The 19,755-nt window shown below is 36.1% G+C and overlaps 2 protein-coding genes across 2 annotated transcripts in view; both read left to right on the top strand.

The window, feature by feature from the left end:
* Window positions 1–37: 37 nt before the first annotated feature.
* LOC109097779 (non-histone chromosomal protein HMG-17-like) lies at window positions 38–3,259 on the top strand. The gene is made up of 6 exons (XM_019111405.2): window positions 38–237; window positions 1,496–1,522; window positions 1,642–1,671; window positions 1,762–1,803; window positions 1,891–2,016; window positions 2,210–3,259. Exons 1-6 carry the CDS (start codon window positions 220–222, stop codon window positions 2,273–2,275), a joined length of 309 nt encoding a protein of 102 aa, XP_018966950.1. The 5' UTR covers window positions 38–219; the 3' UTR covers window positions 2,276–3,259.
* A 1,381-nt stretch (window positions 3,260–4,640) lies between these two features.
* LOC122147672 (bromodomain and WD repeat-containing protein 3-like) overlaps window positions 4,641–19,755 on the top strand; it is a 32,067-nt gene continuing 16,952 nt past the window's right edge. The window contains exons 1-17 of the mRNA XM_042770870.1: window positions 4,641–5,024; window positions 5,128–5,186; window positions 5,290–5,319; window positions 5,542–5,601; window positions 6,282–6,432; window positions 6,522–6,617; window positions 7,122–7,282; window positions 7,374–7,595; window positions 14,763–14,863; window positions 14,961–15,031; window positions 15,131–15,231; window positions 15,334–15,374; window positions 15,995–16,096; window positions 16,185–16,338; window positions 16,585–16,719; window positions 16,845–16,973; window positions 17,097–17,322. Of these exons, the coding sequence (XP_042626804.1) occupies window positions 4,976–5,024; window positions 5,128–5,186; window positions 5,290–5,319; window positions 5,542–5,601; window positions 6,282–6,432; window positions 6,522–6,617; window positions 7,122–7,282; window positions 7,374–7,595; window positions 14,763–14,863; window positions 14,961–15,031; window positions 15,131–15,231; window positions 15,334–15,374; window positions 15,995–16,096; window positions 16,185–16,338; window positions 16,585–16,719; window positions 16,845–16,973; window positions 17,097–17,322 (1,888 nt within the window). The 5' untranslated portion in view covers window positions 4,641–4,975. The remainder of the gene's footprint in view (window positions 5,025–5,127; window positions 5,187–5,289; window positions 5,320–5,541; window positions 5,602–6,281; window positions 6,433–6,521; window positions 6,618–7,121; window positions 7,283–7,373; window positions 7,596–14,762; window positions 14,864–14,960; window positions 15,032–15,130; window positions 15,232–15,333; window positions 15,375–15,994; window positions 16,097–16,184; window positions 16,339–16,584; window positions 16,720–16,844; window positions 16,974–17,096; window positions 17,323–19,755) is intronic.

Here is a 19,755-nt window from a genome sequence, read left to right as displayed (position 1 = left end):
GAGAAGGGGCGGAGCTTAGCTCGCATCAGGTTAGTGCTATAATGAAAAGAATATAGAAAGGGGAGATCCAATCCGGTTTCAGCTAGTTTCTGTTCCGATAGAACATTAATGCTTGCCTCAGTGTTTCCTAGACCCGGTTCTTACACTTTACTTATCAGCGCGTAAGCTGCTTTAATTGATTTCTTTTTTTTTCTGAAAGCACACAAGCTTTACGCAACCATGCCTAAAAGGAGCAAAGTAAGTTCAAAAATATTGTTTTTATTCCCCTCTTTTATAGTATGGTTTTAATAGCATGCGATAATTAAATACGCGCGTCTCTAGGAAGCTTTATATGAAGTTATGTGACTGTTGACTGCATTTCTGGATGTGTTAATTCGTAATCTAGGACATGTGAGTCGGTGGCATGAATCTGGCGCCTTTTTACTTGGAGCTGTGGTATATTCCGTCGACTGCGTGTAACGTTAGATATTTAAAGAATAGAGCATTCTCAGCTTTACTTTTACATTAGAATCGTGTATAGAGTGCGCAAAGTAGTGATCAGACAAAGGGGTGTAACCTCGTAACATTTGGTCACGTTATTCCTCACGGAGAAGAGCTTGTTCTGCAAATGTTTTGCTTTTAACCGCGGTGTTTTAATACCTTTATAACATACACATACAGAGCAGTCGAAGTTGTAAAATTGAGGACACTGTGGGCTTGTATTTTCTTAGACCCTCGTGTAACTGTAAATACATATGTAGTTGTGTACGACTCCATATGGTTCTAGAGCAGGACACACAACACTGAAGTCTCGAGACGAGTGTCATGGCTGCCTTGGCACTAAAACACATTTGAAGCCTTACGTTATATCCAAACGAGTTTAATCCCAGCGGGTTTATTTCATAATTCGGTTTTTTTTCTTGCGCATCCCCGCCTGAATTTCTCACTTGACCTTTGAAACGGACTTTGTAAAGTGGTTTAAGAAAGTTCTCACCGACTTTATTCGCGTATTTGTGTACTAAAGATATTAACCTCCTGTTTTCACTTTTCTGTTTTAATCTCGATGCAAATCTGGTTTATGTAAACAATGTTGGGTTACGATATTTAATGTGTTTTCTCGTCGAAAGTGAATGAATTCTGTCTGTAGAGGCGGAGCTAGCGTTACTATTCCCCTCCTCCATTGTAACAAACGTTACTGCAGCACAGAAATTTTTCAGTAACATCGTTACCCGCAATAATAAGTTAGCTACGCTTGACAGAGCTAATGCAAATAAATGCACGATCATCAGTTGTTTTATTTTTGTTTATTTTCCTAAGTTTGTATTTTGTTTCGCCATGTTTTTGCGACAAATTTAACTTGAATAATAAATGAACTTAGTACAGGACCCATGGTCTACTCCTCCCCCACGTGCACTTTTAAATGACATAATTGCCCATCATTGGTGGGGGTGTAGGGGTACAACACCTCCCCCCTCACATATACACATACTAACACCTTCTGTTTCCTCTGGTGCAGGCTAACAATGGTACCGAAGCAGCTGAGGTAAGTCTGTGTCTGTTACACATACTGACAAATAACAGGTTTTTGCTTGTTACTGTGATACTTATTGCCAGTTTCTTTTGTTGCCTTCTTATTCCGGCCCTCATCAAATGAACAAACAGCCCAAGAGGCGGTCCGAGAGACTTCAGGGTGTAAGTTGGTTTTGTCAGTCCCTCTGAAGACGTATTTACACGTTTATCTTTGTATGAGGCATATAGCTTACGCTGAATTGTGTTTCGCAGAAACCCCAAACAACAAAGTCTGAGCCCAAGCCAAAAGTGAAGGTAAATCAGTTATCGAAATAAGATTTATTGCTATTTATAAATGTTACCGGAAGTGGCTTAACCGTGTGTTTTTCTGAAACGTTACAGAAGGCACCTGCAAAGGGCAAGAAGGCCAAGGAGGTAGAAAAGGCCAAACCAGAGGAGAAGAAAGTGGATGCAAAGCCAGAGACTGAGGAGAAAACTCCCGCGGAGAACGGAGAGACCAAAGATGAGGTACTAAGTCATCTTATAATTAAGTTAGAATAATCTAACATGGTCCTATATGGTATTGCTTACGTATTTGGCCCTTTATCTATCAGTAGTTCAGAGTGATGGGAAATAAATGTCAGTTAGGGATGCATCCGTGGCTATGTCTGTTGAAAACATTTATTGATTTAATGTATTTATTGGTTTTGCTTTGTTATAGGTGGACAATGATGAAGCAGGAGGCGAGGAGGAAGAGGCCGACCAGAAAGATGGAGCTGCTAAATAACATTAATAACATTTCAGCAGAGCTCCCATACCTCTTTTCTTGTACAATACAGAGGAATATTTTTATTGACTATTTTCTAAAAAGCAGGTTTTTTAGTAGTTCAATATTAGAAGCTCATTTTATAGACAACGTTCAAGAAAAAACCTTAGAAGAGGGATTCCATCTTTTCCCACCCCCAGTTTTTCCTGAAGGAGAATTGCAGTCATGAAACAACTTCCTCTTATTATTATTATTATTATTGTTGTTTTTTTTTTTTTATAACTCTTTCGTTTTTACAAAAAGGGAGGGGTATGTAACAGGTTGAGATGGATAATGTGATCGTGCCATTTTTAAAGATTAAAAAAATGAAATTTCTTAAGTCTTTCAATTGAAGCTGGGAGAGTTTGCCTGAGACACTAACATTCCGTGGGCACTATGAGGGACACTGTATGTAGCCTGTATTTTATGGGAAGGGGGTTCTGTAAGAAAAGCTTTGTTTTATTGTTTCTGGGGGTTGGGATTGATTGTAAGGCTGTATTCTATGAATTAAAACCTCTTTATTCAAACTTTTATGAATCAACAGCTTTGATTAACGATCCTGCTCACTAGTACCAGAACACTCATCGGATGTGAGATTTACATTGACTTTTGTCTTTGTGTGGTGAAAGCATTGCAATAATGTTGTATAGCTGCTGTGAAAAGGTTTTCATAATTTCTATATGCAGTTTGTGATGGTACTTTAAAAGGATGAAAAATGGAATTGTGTGTGTGTGTTAGCAAAGCTAATAACAGCTGTGTTACAGTGTTAAACATGCAGGTTATGCGAATAATTACTGTAATTTCATTCATGTGAACATGCCAGAAGTAGCTGTATCACTCAAGGTTTTAGGTTAAAAGTACACGTGTACAGTTTCTTTTTTTTTATTATTATTAACTTTTTTTATGTAGCTGTATCTGTAATGATTGGAATGGCATACAAATAAAATGGTTGTAATTTCACCTTTATATTTTGCCCTTCTGTTTTCCTTTCTGTGATTAAAAAGAACACTAGATAAGATATAAAACATAAAAATTCCATGTGGAAGCGATAGCTAGAAAATTAATGGTTCATTGACAATGTCAATATGTGAAAAACATTAAATAAAATCAATTTGCTTGACAATGTCAGTATTGATATTGTAATATCTTCCCATATTCATCAAGTTTTGGTGTAACATTGGTCAGAAAGTTTACATACACTGCTGTTAAAAAGTTTGGGAACAGTCAGATTTTTAAAGAAGCAAGGCTGCATTTATTTGATCAAAAATTCTGAAAACAGTAATGTGAAATAAAATAATGGTTTTCTATATTAATATACTTAAAAATATAATGTAATGTATGTAATGCACAGCTGAATTTTCAGCAGTTATTACTTCAGTCTTCAGTGTCACATGATCCTTCAGAAATTCTAATATGCTGATTTATTATCAATGTTGGATATACACTACTGTTCAAAAGTTTGGGGTATATATATATATTAATATGCTGATTTATTATTTTTGTTGGGTATGGATTTGTGTTAAGTGGTTTGGGGTTATTGTATATATAATTTATATTTTAAATACACAAGTATGTGGAATCAGTTTGTATTGTTTGTGAACCATATCATAGTTTCTCTAATAATGTTTTTTTATTATTTATTTTTTTATAAGGAGATAAAACATTCATGCATTTTAATGTGGTTTCAGGGTCTGCATTTTTGGAAGCTTTTATTTTATTGCAGTTGAGATTTTCTATACAATATATTTTGTTTTACATATACTGTATGTATGCAGATAAAGCTGGACATACTTTTATACTCAACTTTCTACAAAAAGCTGTGTGATAATATAGTTATAATTAGAATGAACTGTATGTTTTAGAATTTGGAACTACCTTATTTTGTAACATGTTTTGCAAGAAATGTATGCTTGCTGGTGCTAACTCTTAAAAAGCACTTATTATTAATAAGGTATACATTTTAAGTGTTTTGATACTTTTTGGGGCCACTGTAACTGCTTTAGTATTTAAAGGGGAGAAAAAGAGAAAAACAACAAGACTTTAATTTACAAGTAAATTTAGTGATTTTGTTCCCACAGTATTTGCGCTTTCTCTGTCAGTGGACATATTTGTGTAAATCCAGTTAATTTAGCACCTTTTGCATAATATTCATAACGTAATCCCACACGCATGTGATAATAAGTAGCGGTGGCTAATATTAGTTGTGTGCATATATTTAAATATTCAAACCGTCGCGTTCTCGCAGACTGTTTTATAGACAAAAGAAGAACGGTTCTACTGTCGCCATGCGACGTGACGTCATGAGCCAGCCGTTCGAACAGGAACGCGAGTTTTCATTGTTATTCGAAGATTGTTTCGCTTGGGACGAAACGGCAAGAAACGTTTCGATTTACATCGACGACTTGCACAGATCGCACGCTGAATTTCCAGACTTTTAAATATCCGCGTGGCTTCTGTTTTGCTGAAGAAGACGAGGAGTTCTACCCCCTCCCCCTGTTTCCGGGGTTCTAGCGGAAGTAGCTATGAGCTCAGGCCTCATACTTCCAATGGCGACCGAAAACTGGCCGAACAGAAAGCGGGAGCAATCGTGGAGGGGTACGAAGCGAGCAGTCGACATTAAATAATTATATAATTTACCAACTACACATAAAGTTCGTCTCCAAACACCGTATTCTTTGAGCTATGGCCGATACTACAGCCAGAAATGGGAGTATTTCACCCCTTGAATCGGGTAAGGCTCAAAAAGTGACATTTAGGAATATTATCAAGAGGTACTTTTCTAGTTTCTTCATCTTTAATCAAATAATAAACGGTCTCGCGGTGTCCTTTCGCAGAGTTATATTACTTGATATCGCGCTATTTGAGCACGGGGCCGTGTCGGAAAGCGGCCGAGGTGAGTTGACTTCAGTCCTCGAGACTTTAATACGAGTATTGTGTTTAAAATGATGCTCATCTGGATGAGAGCACTGAACAGAGCTCTTTCTCATCTGTTGCAGGCTCTTGTGTGTGAGCTGGAGGAAAACCAGGTGTGTTTCTCGATTACTTCATTATTTATTCTTCATTCCGTGGTGTGTACGCTTCCTCTCGGATTGAAACATGGATTTGGCAGTATACTACTTTTTATTATCGCTTGCCTTGAACTTGTTTACCTTTTCCGCTGTTGTTTTTATTAAGATAACTTGGCTTGCATCGAATTCCTTTCGACCTTATTAACCCGGCTTATTTTTTATTTATTTATTTTTTGATAGCTCCTTCCACGTCGATTGGATTGGGAAGGAAATGAGCACCCGCGATCTTATGAAGATTTGGTAAGTGTTTTGATTTTGTTTCTGGAGCATGTTTAATTCTCACACGTGTTCTGATTTGAGATCGGCTTTAAATTATAGGCATTTTTTTCCCCTTCCATTTGTGATATAGGCGTATCATATTTAACTGCTTAGTTTACATTGTATAGCGTTATTTTTAGGAGCAGGTCTTTGGGGGTTCTTCTGTGTTTTGACTGCTTCCCTATTATTTAGTGCTGTATTGCAGTTAGGGTGGGGCCTCGTCGGGTTGCGGCTACGTCAGGATGTTAAACCGTCCAATCAGACTTCGGGACTCGCCGTCGGCTTTTTAGTTTGCATGTCACCAGCGCTCTGATTGGCTGATAAAAGGACCCAATTTACATAAACTCATTGCACTCTGCCACATGAGACAGGCTTTTATTTTTGTTTTCCTCCATGGTCAGTTGTCTTTTGGGTGTTTTAAGTGCTTAAATGTTCCAGATTAAACAATACAACAACTTAAAGCCTGCATTTAGGGAAAGCTAGACGTCTGAGACATCCACTTGGGGGGAAAAAAACAACAGCAAAATGGTATTACTGTAGTGTGCAGTAAAAACATTATACCTTAATAGCAGTAAGGTATTGCTTATACATTTATTCTTATTATTAAAATTTTTGGTAATGCATGACATAAAGAAATGAAAGGATCCCTTATTCTTTGTTAGGTTGCTGCCAACAGACATGTTGCACCAGACCACCTGTTGCAGATATGCAAGCAGATCGGTCCAATTCTGGACCGCGAGGTTCCGTCAGGTGTGCCAGGAGTCCACTCTCTACTCGGGGCCGGGAAGCACTCTTTACTGCGAACGACGAAAGGTGAGCTTTCAACCCCTTTTACCTTGGTGTGTTTGTAAGTTTTCCAAGTCTAAATGTCATCACTGTCTGCCTTCTCTCGACTTCTCTAGACTGCTGCAATAGCAGATGGAAAGCCTCCACGTTCGCGGCCCTTCATAGAGGCAGACCGCCAGAGAGGCCTTTAAACTGCAGTGATAACAGTATTGGTAAGTACCTTCAGTTATGTCGATATATTTGTTTTAATTTAATTGTTTTTTGTAATGAAACATGTTTGATTGATTTGATTTTTGAAATAACTACAGATGTTTTGTCATTATTTTTTCTGTTTGAATGAAAGGCCTGCTTTTTGAATTGTTTTTATTTTACTAATTAATTTTCATGCCTAATAAGCAAGAAAATCACTAGTTAAAATTGCGGATTAATATTTGAGGATCAGAGGGAAGTGGGAAGGAAACATTAGCATGGGAAATTGTGTGTGCCCCGTGTCACACCCCATGAATGTTAATGGAAGATGATTAAACGTGACACAGCACTGAACAGTACACAAACTGAACACAGAACTGAATTAATGGCGTAAATGTAGCATTGGCCCATGGACTGTTTACTCTCACTTTAGCTCCTAGCCATCCCTGATCCCTTTTGAATGTATTTGACTCTCAGAGAAATGTAATGTTGAGCGCTCTGAGTGGATTTCCTCTCTGTCATTGTAGTGGAGATGTGCCGAGGCAGAGAGCTCACAGGAGCTCAGCGCTTCAGCTCTATCAACCCTGTCAGCAATTATCAGCACATGAAGATGCACAGGAGGATCCTGGGGCATCTCTCTGCCGTGTACTGTATCGCCTTTGATCGAACAGGATCCAGGATTTTTACGGTGAGCATCAAAGTTCTTTTGGAGTACCCTCAGGCTCATCTCTTGGTCTTTGCTGTCTGACACTTGGCCCTGTTCATTTCCTGGCCCTCAGGGTTCCGACGATGCCTTGGTGAAGATCTGGTCCTCTTTTGACGGAAGGCTTCACTCCACTCTCAGAGGACATTATGCTGAGATATCCGACCTTGCCGTTAACTTTGAGAATACTCTTATAGCGGCCGGGAGCTGCGACAAAACCATTAGAGTCTGGTGCCTTCGTACGTGTGCCCCAGTGGCAGTTCTGCAGGGCCACAGTGGATCTATTACCTCTTTACAGGTGAGAGTGCTCTATGACTTTAGCGTCCTTTTCGTGCTTTGTTTTTATTAACGCTAAATCTGTGTAGGAGCTTGGGAAGTGAATTTACCTGCATTATGTCTAATCAACGCCACATGATCCTTCAGAAAGTATTCTAATATGCTGATCTGCTGCTCAAGATATCTTTCTTATTATCAGTGTTAAAATGTTTTTTGACATATAGATTTGTTGAGAAATACGTAAAGTTGCAATATATTTTTACTGGGAAAAATATCAAGCAGCAAAAACTGTTTTCAGCATTAAAAAATATAAATAAATTTATCTCCACTTGGACTTCACAACTTTCATTCTGTGTAAAGACCATAAATGCCACATCAGAATTAAACTTTGTCTTTGTTAAAATGCATCTGTGCTGCATTGAATTGTGTTCATGATGCAGGATCTTGATTGTTGTTTGTTTCCTTTAGATGTTGCTTTTTGCTGTTGCAATATATCTGAAGGCTCAATGCATGAAATACAACAATTTTTTTTTTTTTTTTTTTTTTTTTTGTGTATATAATATATGCTTTAAAGATGCTTTTCAGCGTGGTGCACTTCATGCTGCTCTTCTGGATCTGTAGTGTTTTGGAAGTTTGCAGTGATTATTAAGCTTTCTGTATCTCATCTGGTAGATGGTAATGCTTAGGACATTAGTTTGACTCCCAGGGAAATAATTAATAAAATGTGACCACAAGTTGTGGGAACAAATTCTTTACTTGAGACCCCAATATTAACGGCATGTCATGTGTCGGGTTGGGTATTGGAAGGTTTTATTTATTTATTTATTTTATTATAACAATGAAGTTATTTATAAAATTTTAAAACAAGTTGTGGGAAAAAATTATTTATTTTTTTGTGTGTGTTTGTGTGTGTGTGTGCAGTGCTTTGTTTATGTTTGGTGTTTTTTTTGTGGTGTTTGAAGTGTGGTTGTTGTTGTTGTTGGGTGTGGAATATTTATGGTTTACTACATGTGACAAATAACATATAATGTGCAATTTTTAACAATATTTTAATTTATTGAAATTCATTTTAGTTACATAAGCTACTATTACATTTAATTAAATACTAATATTATGCATTATTATATGCATTCTAAATTATGCTAAATCACAGCATTTAAATTGTAGAGTTCTCCTTACGTTGTCATATAGTGTCTCTCTCAGTGAATGGGACACAGATTTTACTGATCCTAGTTATATATATTGTTATATATTGAATAATATATGCCAAATAATGTTCTTAGTCTTTTCTTCCTGTGGGGAAGCATCTCAGCCAGAAACTACAAGTTTACTATGAATGAAATGGAAATTAAATTAAATACAATTAATTGTGTAACCAAAATACCAATAATGGCCAGGAAAAAAAAAAGTGTGACTTTTTTTAATCATAAACAAGCCTGAAATACACCGGGAATCTTATTTTGAAATGTCTATACTATTGCGGGCTGATCCTTGGGATGAGAGAGAAAATATGCATTCTTACAACCATCTAAAACATATTATATAAATGTCCTAAAGTAGACATTGTCAAAATTCATCTACTCGAGTTCATAAGCAATCCCTTGGCATAAATGTGCACTATTCATTGATGAGAATCACTTTGAAGCAGTCTGAAGCGCATGAAATCATTAATGAAATCATTTTGAAGTTTAATAATCGAAAGCCTGTATCGTGATTTGTTTTTCCATCCCCAAAATATAAGACGACTTAAAATGATCATTAAGACGTTTGTTTTACCATTTCATGTACTGAAGACTTTTCATGACAGTAAATTTACGAAAACTCATCCGGAGGGATTTTGCTTTATTCGCACACGTGCTCTTTAAATACATTTTACAGTTCGCGCACATCTATTTTTATTTGCTACTCAAGCACCCGCGCTGTCAAGCCCTCTCTTTATCTGTGAAATATCCGCCGCGTCTCTGCAGCGGGAGTAAACAGTTCTCGCACACTCATTAATAAAAATCATTTTGAAGTTTAGTTGTGGGTTTATTTTTTTCTATTTAATAGATATTGGTTAATAAAAATAAATTATTTTTGTATTATAATAAATATATTATAAGAGTGTGATGTTTATAATAATAAAAGCAGAAATGTTTCTCCATTACTTGGGCGGCAGTAACAAAGTCACAATAAAACCTAAGCCACTTAATCCAACTACAATAATTTAACACTAATTGTTACAGTACTAATAACAGCAAAGTAGTTGGTATTCTTGGTAGGAATGCAACAATACAGTCAGCCCAATGTTCAATATATACCTCCATTTTTTTTTAACCACGGTTTTTGATTCGGTTCGGTTCGGTTCTGGTGGCTTGGCACATCAGAGTGTGTCTTTTTGCAATATTCAAATTAAAATGTGATTTCTAAATCAAAACAAAATACCTCATGAATACTGCAGAAAAAAATTGATTATAAGTCTACTTCGAAATTCTTTTGAGAGAAGTATAGGTTGTTTTTTATTTGTTTGTTTTTAGGGATGTGCATTTTAATAATGAGTAATATTATTTTTTATCTGGGTATTATTCGATTAGTAGTCGAAAATCGCACCCCTCCCACGCACGCACTCACGCATGCACAAACAAACACCCATAAAAAGAGAGAGAGGGAGAGACTATTCAGGCTTTCATTCTGTATGATAACAAACTGTTTAATTCATTAGAGAATAGTCTATCCTAACCCAAGCCAATTGATGGTTGTATGATTGCTGAAACATATTAATATAACATAACCGAATGATGGCACTTATTAACATAACATGATTGCTGAAACATATTGATATAAAGTATGTAGGAGCCTAGGATATTTCTATTTTAAAAATGGGAATTTACTTTTTTTGAATTTTTCATAAAGTTTAAAGATATTTTAAAAAAAAAATAGATTATTTATTAAGTTTATATTAGGTTTATTAAGCATTGAGTCTGCCCGAGTCCGACCCGAGCCTGTGTCGCTGTCCTCATTACACAGCTGCTGTTGCAGCCATTATAATAGTTTAATTTTAGTTTTTAATGGCAAAGTGGTCATATTTCGTTTCGATTCTTTATTAATTTAATTCAGAAATATGATTGGAACATTTGATGTTTGTAAAATTCAATTAAATGGCCTACAAAGCGCCCAGTGCAAGACAGTGAGTTGAGCATTTTTGATCAGTTTATCCTTCTCAAATAAATAAGATTAGCATCATAATATTTTAGGAATAGTCAAAATTACGGTAATAAAATCATGTTACATTGAGTGAAGTAAAAGTGAATATATAACACCTTTATACTAGGAAAATATAATTGTTTCACATGCCGCTTGAAAGGAGGCGAATATCTCACTACAAATTAAAGCGCGTAAAAAACATTTATTGTTTGTATTTTATCTTAAAATTGACAGAAGGCTGAGGCTTTTTGTTATAATAAAAAGTAACAAAGCCCAAAGCTTATTGCATTTAAAACGTTACATATTATTTCCAAGCATTTATACGTAATTAAAAGCTTGTGAATAGTCACATAACGTTATTTACTTCAGAAAAATCAACATAACAGTCAATTTTTTTTGTATATATGGGCGGTAAATGTTTATGGTTATCAACCAATTGAATATTACATTTTATTCTTTCAACAAATAACATCATTTTAATGCAGCTAACTCATAATCACGACTTAATAGGTGGGAAACAGGAAGTTTCTCGCTCAGCACAGTGGAGCGCATCGTTTTGTTAACTTTGTGGTTCATTATTTTGAGTCGTTTGGGATGCGGTGACACAGAAGACCCTCTCCAACATATTGCTTTATAGATCTATTGCGTTTGCCGCTCACAAATGTTCATGTAATCATGCTGCACGTATCAGTAGTTCCCTGCTCCAGCGCATTACCGCTCACACTGCATGTGTACTGCACCCTAATTAAACCGAACCGTGCTCTGGCCCACCTCTTCCAACCAACCGCGTCCGAGTGCGGCACGGAGCGATCACATTAGTCAACCGAACCGGGCTTTGGGGGTCAGACGCTCGGGCATGGTTCACATCCTTAGAAAATAATCGCACAGCCTAATCGATAATCGGTCTTTAAATCGACTAATCGAATATTCGAAAATCGTGACCCATCCCTACTATAAACCCATGTAATGTCTGTTTCTTCTCCACATGCATCAGGAAATCCTTAAAGGGATAGTTCACCCAAAAATGAAAATTGTTTATCTGCTTACCCCCAGGGCATCCAAGATGTAGGTGACTGTTTCTTCAGTAGAACATTTTTAGAAGATTTTTAACACAAACCGTTGCAGTCTGTCAGGCTTATAATGTAAGTGGATGGGAATCATGGCTAAAACATACAATAAAACTAAAAACATACACAAACTAAACCAAATTAAACCCAGCGGCTCGTGACGATACATTGATGTGTAAAGACACAAAACAATCTGTCTGTGCAAGAAACTGAACAGTATTTATATCGTTTTTTTAATCTCTGATTCACACAATGTCCAAACTGTTAGAACTCTCCTGAGTGCGTTCTCAGCAGCAGGCGCGTGAGGCGTCGTCTTCTTGCTTTACGGCGGATCGCAGACTTATAAGTGCATTACCGCCACCTATCTCTCAAATGGCCCATTGACACTATCTACAATCTCAATTAGGAGTGTCAGTGTTCCTCTTGATAGAGAGCAGGGTGGCTGATGGCCGATACAAAGCCGATATAATTTTAATGTCACTGAAAAAAAAGATACAATTTTTTTTTTTTTTAAAGGTAAGTGGTTGCAACCAATTTATTTTAGCTACATTTAATAATAAAAAAAATTTGCAAGTTAGTCAACTAAATTTATTTAAATGTAGCTAAAATAAATCGATTGCAGCTACTTACCTTAAAAAATTAGTAAATTCAATGAATAATTTTTATTGATTGTATTTAAGGAATTTGAAGTCATTTGAAATGGGTAAAAAAATAAATGTGTAAAATAACTCTCCTCCTGTCAGCATTCAATTCACATGGACCGACCGTCACACAGAGAACACGCGATCGTGCAGGACACAAATGTACACTTCACAAGATGTCACAACTGGATTTGACTAAGTTTGCAAGGTTTTTGAAAGTAGATGTTCAGTAGTTATTCAAAGATTTGTTTAAATGACTATTTGCTGAATGCTGACGGCAAACGAGAAAGTATTATAATGTTTGCCTTTCTATTCCTAACAATATAAAAGCAATCGTTATTATACTTTTTTTGTATACATTTTAATTCCTATGTTTAACCATTCTATCTGATTATTAGACAGATGTCTATCCGTATAAGACAGAACTGTTAACAACGACAGTGAACAAGATGGAGAATGTGAGCACTGTGCATTCAGGCGCTGCGGTTTTAACGCTGTCAAAATAAAAGTTCCGCCACAAAAAAACTTATCGGCCGATAAGTGAAAAATACCAAATATCGGCCCATATATCGGCCTTGGCGATATATCGGTCGACCACTAGAACTAATCTTTTAAGTATATTTGGCTCCAATTATCTTGACACTGACTGTGAGATGTCACAAGCATCAAGTTCAAATCACAATCTGTTGTTGTTGTTGTTGTTTTTAATAAAATTTAACAAATTGTGCAACCATAATTTATGGAGCGCCGTGCATGACAAGCAGTTGGATATTGTGTCCACAAATTAAGAATTTGCTCCAACAACTTAATTCATATATGCATATTCATTTGTTCCCTTGTTTTAGTTAAAGCTTGACCACGATGTGCTAGTTTGTCATGCCATTTTAATTTAGTTAAGTTGTGGCCATGGTGATCTAATTTATTCCCATGTTTGTTCTATACTAATTTGTGGCCATAATTTAACTAAAACGAAAAAAAAAAGTAAATAAAAATTGAGTCATACAATAGTTTTTAACATGTGCCCATGTTAAAAAATCTTTTTTATCATTCCCAATAGGCTCCATGATTAATCGAACGTGATTAATCACGATTGTCATGCACATTTTGTCCGTAAAGCCGGTTCTGTGATTAGTAGTAAATCTCCATCATCTGCTTTCAGGTGGGGCAGCATTTACTACACAGAGCCGTAATTCTCTGACAAGCTATGCAAAATTGCTTTTATAATCGCAGGCGTTATAATCATAGGATTATGAAATCGACGTAATCGTTTGCGATAATAACAGCTGTTTGCATGTCTTCTCAGTGAACTACTGTTCTGTGTAGTAAATGCCGCTCCATCTGAGAGCACGTGAAAATACCACATTTAATAACATGTTTTTACTCCAAACTCGCTTCGTAAAGCCAGTCGAGTGTATGAAATAAATCCTTCTGTGAGATGATGTGGCTTCTAACAGAATAATTAAGGCTCACAATATTTCATTGTAATTTAAGGAGTAAAAATGGCTATGTCGATTAGCATTTCATTATAGATGTACTTTTATTATGATGATCATAACTCAGATAAAGCATATGTTGCCATAGTCGTGTGTTTATTAGTCAAGTTGAATCAATGAAAGCAGTTAAATATTCTGTTTATTCAGCTGCAGTGATTTCTGGATTTCTTGGGGGCATATTTGGATTTTCAGTGCGAGAGCGCCCTCTGGCCTTTGGATAGAGATTTACTACTGATCACAGAACTGTGCTTCACTGAAAGATACACGAAAGAAAATCGCAGCTTCTGCCTAATCCTAAAAAATTAATTTCGATTAATTGTGCAGCCCTAATTCCCAATATGTAGAAGTGCAATAAATTGCTACACTGTGTCATTACGAAATTTAATGTAACAAGGTAATTTAATCTAACTCATCTGCTAAAGTTTTTGGGTCTATCCAAATGTCAAAATGAAGTGGGCTGCTTTGTGTTGTTCCATCTCCAGTTACTGAACAGTATGACGGTGGAAAGCTTAAGGGTTTTTTTTTTTTTTTTTTGGCTGATGGATTTGTTGGGGGCAAAACATGGACCATTTATCTCTTTGCTGAGAGCTACTTGCTTGCTTTTTTACTTCATCTTTTCGTTGTTCTGACCCCTTGACATCACAAGTGTTGGTACTGTCCAAAAATAACTGTTCATTTTCCCACTCACCTTGATCATGTGAGGTCACAACAGAACAATTATACAACAGCTTTTCATGTGTTTCTATGCTGCTTATACAGGCATGTTGTTCTAACAAGTCTTTCTACTTCCTCTTTCTCTTTGTAGTTCTCTCCATTTGTTAAGGGCTCCAAAAGGTACATGGTGTCCACAGGAACTGATGCAACGGTGTGTTTCTGGCAGTGGGATGTGAATAATAATGGTTTCAGGTGAGGGCTCTACAACACGTTAGAATGAAAAGATGAGGAATGGGTCTAGTGTGTCAGAGATTGAGGTTCATTCTTTCTTTCTCTTTTTGCTCATCAGTGATCGTCCACATAAATTCACAGAGAAGCCGAGGCCTGGTGTTCAGACTGTCTGCTCTTCCTTCAGCCCTGGTGAGATGGACTGAATGTTTGAACTACAGCTGAAGGGTTTTTCCCTCTTTTGGCATGTGTATGTTTATGTAAGGTGCACATTTCTTTCTCTTTATACAGGTGGGATGTTCCTTGCAACAGGAAGCACAGATGATGTCATCAGGATATACTTCCTGGGTTTTGGCAGTCCAGAAAAACTAGCAGAGCTTGACTCTCACACAGTAAGAGCACTCAGCTTTTAGGAATAGTTAAATAATCAACAGATTTTGAGAGAATATCTCACATGGTGTGCCATGATTTAAAATGTTTGGTTTTATTTGTAGGACAAGGTGGACAGCATCCAGTTCTGTCATTCAGGAGAGAGGTAATATTGCTGGTTTACCACAAACCAATTTTTTTTTTTTTTAGTGATGCACCAAGACTTTGGCATCCGAAAATATTTAGCTGGAAATAAATATTTGTTTTTCGGGCAAAAATAGTTTTGGAGGGCTGGAATCAATAACCAAAACAGTGAAACTGAATTAGGGCTTCTCCGATGGCACGTTTCGACTGTGTCATTGTCTATTTCATGCACACACAAAGATTGGCTACAAAAGGTAAACATGCCAGCTGTGTGGACGCTTCTTATTTCTTATTTTTCATCACAAGATCTTTTAGTCCATGCTGTTTTCAGTTTGTTCAATCAGTGTTTCAGCTGCAGAATTTAAAGATGTTAAAAGCTTGTGATTATTTTTCATCACAAGATCTTTTAGTCCATGCTGTTTTCAGTTTGTTCAATCAATTCATATAAAAATCATTAAAAATTCATATAAATGTATTAATTATTAAATAAACTTTATTTTCAGTTTTCAGCAAAATGAAAAACTTGAATTTTGTTTTGGATGAATTCAGTTTGGTGCATCACTATCAGTTTTCTTCTTGTTCTTTGTGTGTGTGTGTATGTATATATTTCCCAAAATCATTCTTTTAATGTTTCTTCTTTAGATTTGTGAGTGGCAGTCGAGACGGCACTGCTCGTATCTGGCAACTGCATCAGAGAAATCAGTGGAAGAGTATTTTATTGGACATGTCTGCCACTCTTCCAGGGTATGAAAAGCCTCTGGAAAACTCAAGCAGATGCTTTGACTGTGACTGTGATATCCTAATGAAGTTGCTCCTCCTTTGTTTACCATAGGTCTGCACCTTTGACAGAGGCTGAAAATTTCTTCAAACCCAAAGTCACTATGGTGTCCTGGGATCGCCATGACAACACTGTCATCACTGCTGTCAACAATCATCTGCTCAAAGTGTGGAATTCCTATACTGGACAGTTGCTACATATCCTTAAAGTAAGACAGTTTCCACCGCTCAGATTCTCAGATGTAGTTCAAAGAATATTTCACACAATAATGAACCTTTGTGAAGTTCAGAATATTTCACCTGACCAAACCAAACAAAACCTGTGTAACGAAATCCTGAAAATTAAGTCGTCTTTAATATTTTATTTAAAGTTTTTTAACATTAGCAACAAACAGGTTAAAACATAAAGAATTGTATGTTATATAGAGATTAATGCATGTCTCTTCACCTCACAGGGTCATGAGGCCGAGGTGTTTGTTTTGGAGCCGCATCCCTATGACCCTCGCATCATGCTGTCTGCAGGCCATGATGGGAATGTCTTCATATGGGACCTCATCAGAGGCACCAAAACCATGCATTACTTTAATATGGTAGGGTATCCCAATCATCTTTCAGTTCTGTTTACAGAACTTGAACATCCACTACTTTATCCACTGTATCAATCATTAGACATGCCAAAACTTATCTTGTGATTTCAACTGTTTTTGTGATAAAGATCGAAGGTCAAGGACACGGTGCTGTGTTTGACTGTAAGTTCACCAGTGATGGGCATCGCTTTGCAATGACAGACTCTCATGGACATCTGGTTATTTTTGGCTTTGGTAGCTCTAAGCCTTATGAGAAGGTATGTAAAATTTGTAATTGAGAAATCTGAAGTTGATGATTTGATGTCTTTTCATATTTCTGCATTGCACCAAGACGACAACTCACAAGTTCAATTCATTTATTTCTCCAAATAAATCCACAGCTTCCAGACCAGGTGTTTTTCCACACTGACTATCGACCGCTGATCCGGGACTCAAATGGGTTTGTTCTGGATGAGCAGACCCAGCAGGCCCCACACCTGATGCCTCCTCCCTTCCTGGTGGATGTGGATGGTAACCCTCATCCTCCCAGATTCCAAAGACTGGTCCCAGGAAGAGAAAACATTGCAGATGAGCATCTAGTCCCTCAACTGGGCTATGTGGCTACAAGTAAGTTCCCTACTGTTGTCATTAAATTTTTGTTAAAAAAATCCCTAGAGTCCCTAGTTCAGTGTAGTGTTAATTTCATTAATTTAAATTATGTTGTAATTGCATTTTGTCATAACTAGTCCCTGGAATGCTGTACACGCCTCTACTACACAAGCTTTCATTTATGCGGTTGCCAGATATCAAGAGTTCAAATCTGCAAATCCGAGCTTCCCTGTTAAAAGAATACATTTACTGGTGTATGAAGTTGTTAAAATGTTAAATTTTGATTTTTTTTTTTGAAGTTTGGCTGCAATGGTTAAACGCTCACTGTTTATTTTTTGAGATCTTGCGATGTTTTGTATTTGCTCATTTTTCATTGAGGAAGAGACGACGATTTTTTAATTTTCATCAAGAAAAATGAGACAAAATATTGTGGACTGCTGTACACACCTCTACTTCACAAGCCTGAAAAAATGCACTTATTCGACAGCTGTTGTTTTAAGAGGGAAACATTATTGCAATTTGGAATTTTTGAAATTACTATTAGGAATTTTACTGTTAAAATATTTTGTTTGTTTTTACCAGTTTTCATATTGTAAACAGAGAGAGTGCATATCGAAGTCTCTGATATTAATTTAAATATTGCATAGCCTATAATAAATCAGTACACTAGATGAGGTAAAATAAACCGTGTTTGAGTCCACATTCTATTAATTCATGCTTATTGGTGAAGTTCAATTCCTGAAATATAAAAATAGATTTTTCAAATGACATCTTTTTGATTATAATTGAGCAAAAATTTATTTATTTTTTATCAGTTTAAATTTAATTTTAATAGAGTGTGGAGAATTTGATTTTTTATTTTATATAGATTTTAGATTTATAAGTTATTAGACATTAGTCCAGTAAAACTTGACTAAACAAAAACAGGAAATGGGTGACTAAATATGATAAAAACTAAAAAGTACATTTGACACTTGGACTAAAGCTCCTGGCACACTGAATCCAAAATTGTGTTTTTTTTCTTATTCAACATCCTTTCCTATCATAATGCATGCTACGGATGCGAAAACGCAGAAAATCGAACCCGATCCGAATTTTTTTTTATGACAGATAAAAGTTTCGGAGGCAGTGTGTAAACGTGATTGACGTAGCGTGAGGTCATATTTATTTTTCAACATGTGCAGTGGGCGTTAAAGTTTGGTTGGCGTTGTGTGAGGTTGTTTTTATTTTTGTGAGGTCATATTTATTTTTCGATATTGTTATCGTGGGCACTTCCAAATACCGAGAATAATTATATATTACAAATTATTCAGAATTTGAAATGCACTTTAAGAATACTTTTCCCATCAACTGGTCAAAATGCACAACACCGTTGTATGCTGCTTTAAAGACGCATGTGAACCCTGATGTAAACAGGCACGCACGAGAAGCACATGGAGGAACACGTGAGAGATGCGCTGAATGAAAGCACATTCACTCTCTGACAGCAGATGGCGCTAAACTGCAGGAAATGCAGCCCTTACCCTGGAAACCCCATAAATAAAACACGCTGCTACTTTCTAAACATTTAAATAATATAAAATAATATTTATATATTTCCATAATTTTTTTTTTTCAATTTAATCTGGACTTAAACATAGATATTGTTTGAAAGTGTTTTGATTCTTTATTGTTTATTCACCCTTTACATTAGGGCTTCATTAGTTACAAACTGCCAAATGAAAAATTCTTCTGAACATTCATTAATCTTAGGTATTCCAATATTTAATAACACATTGTTAAAATCAAAAGTTGCAACTTTGTTATTTAATGAGCTAACATGAGCTAAGACTTGTATTTTTTAACAAAGATTAGTAACTTCTGTAGCTATTGCTCATTGTGAATGTTAATGCATTAACTAAGGTTAAATAATGAGGTCTTATTGTAAAGTGATACCTATTCTTTAAAGTTCTTTTGCACTTTAATCGGTGTAAAATTTTTTTTTAACTTTAAATATATTTTTGTATTACTTTATTGTATTTAAATGTTCAGTTATTTTTGTTATAAGAAAAAAGTTATTTAACCTGTTTATACTGTTTTAAAACTTAATTTCAATACCGTGATAATACCGCATACCGTGACAAAACATTATCAATTAATCGCAACAGGAAAATTTGATACCGGCATATCCCTAGCTTAAAGGGATAGTTCACCCAAAAATGAAAATTTGATGTTTATCTGCTTACCCCCAGGGCATCCAAGATGTAGGTGACTTTGTTTCTTCTGTAGAACACAAATTATGCTTTTTAACTCCAGCCGTTGCAGTCTCTCAGCCGTATAATGCATGGCAATGGTAACAAAATCTATGAGAGTAAAAAAAACATGTACAGAAAAATCAAAAATTAAACTTTGCGGCTCGTGACGATACATTGACATGTAAAGACAAAACGATCGGTCTGTGCAAGAAACTGA

This window comes from Cyprinus carpio, chromosome A15 (assembly GCF_018340385.1).
Source record: "Cyprinus carpio isolate SPL01 chromosome A15, ASM1834038v1, whole genome shotgun sequence".
Lineage (NCBI taxonomy): Eukaryota > Metazoa > Chordata > Actinopteri > Cypriniformes > Cyprinidae > Cyprinus > Cyprinus carpio.
This window is presented reverse-complemented; position numbering and strand designations above follow the sequence as displayed.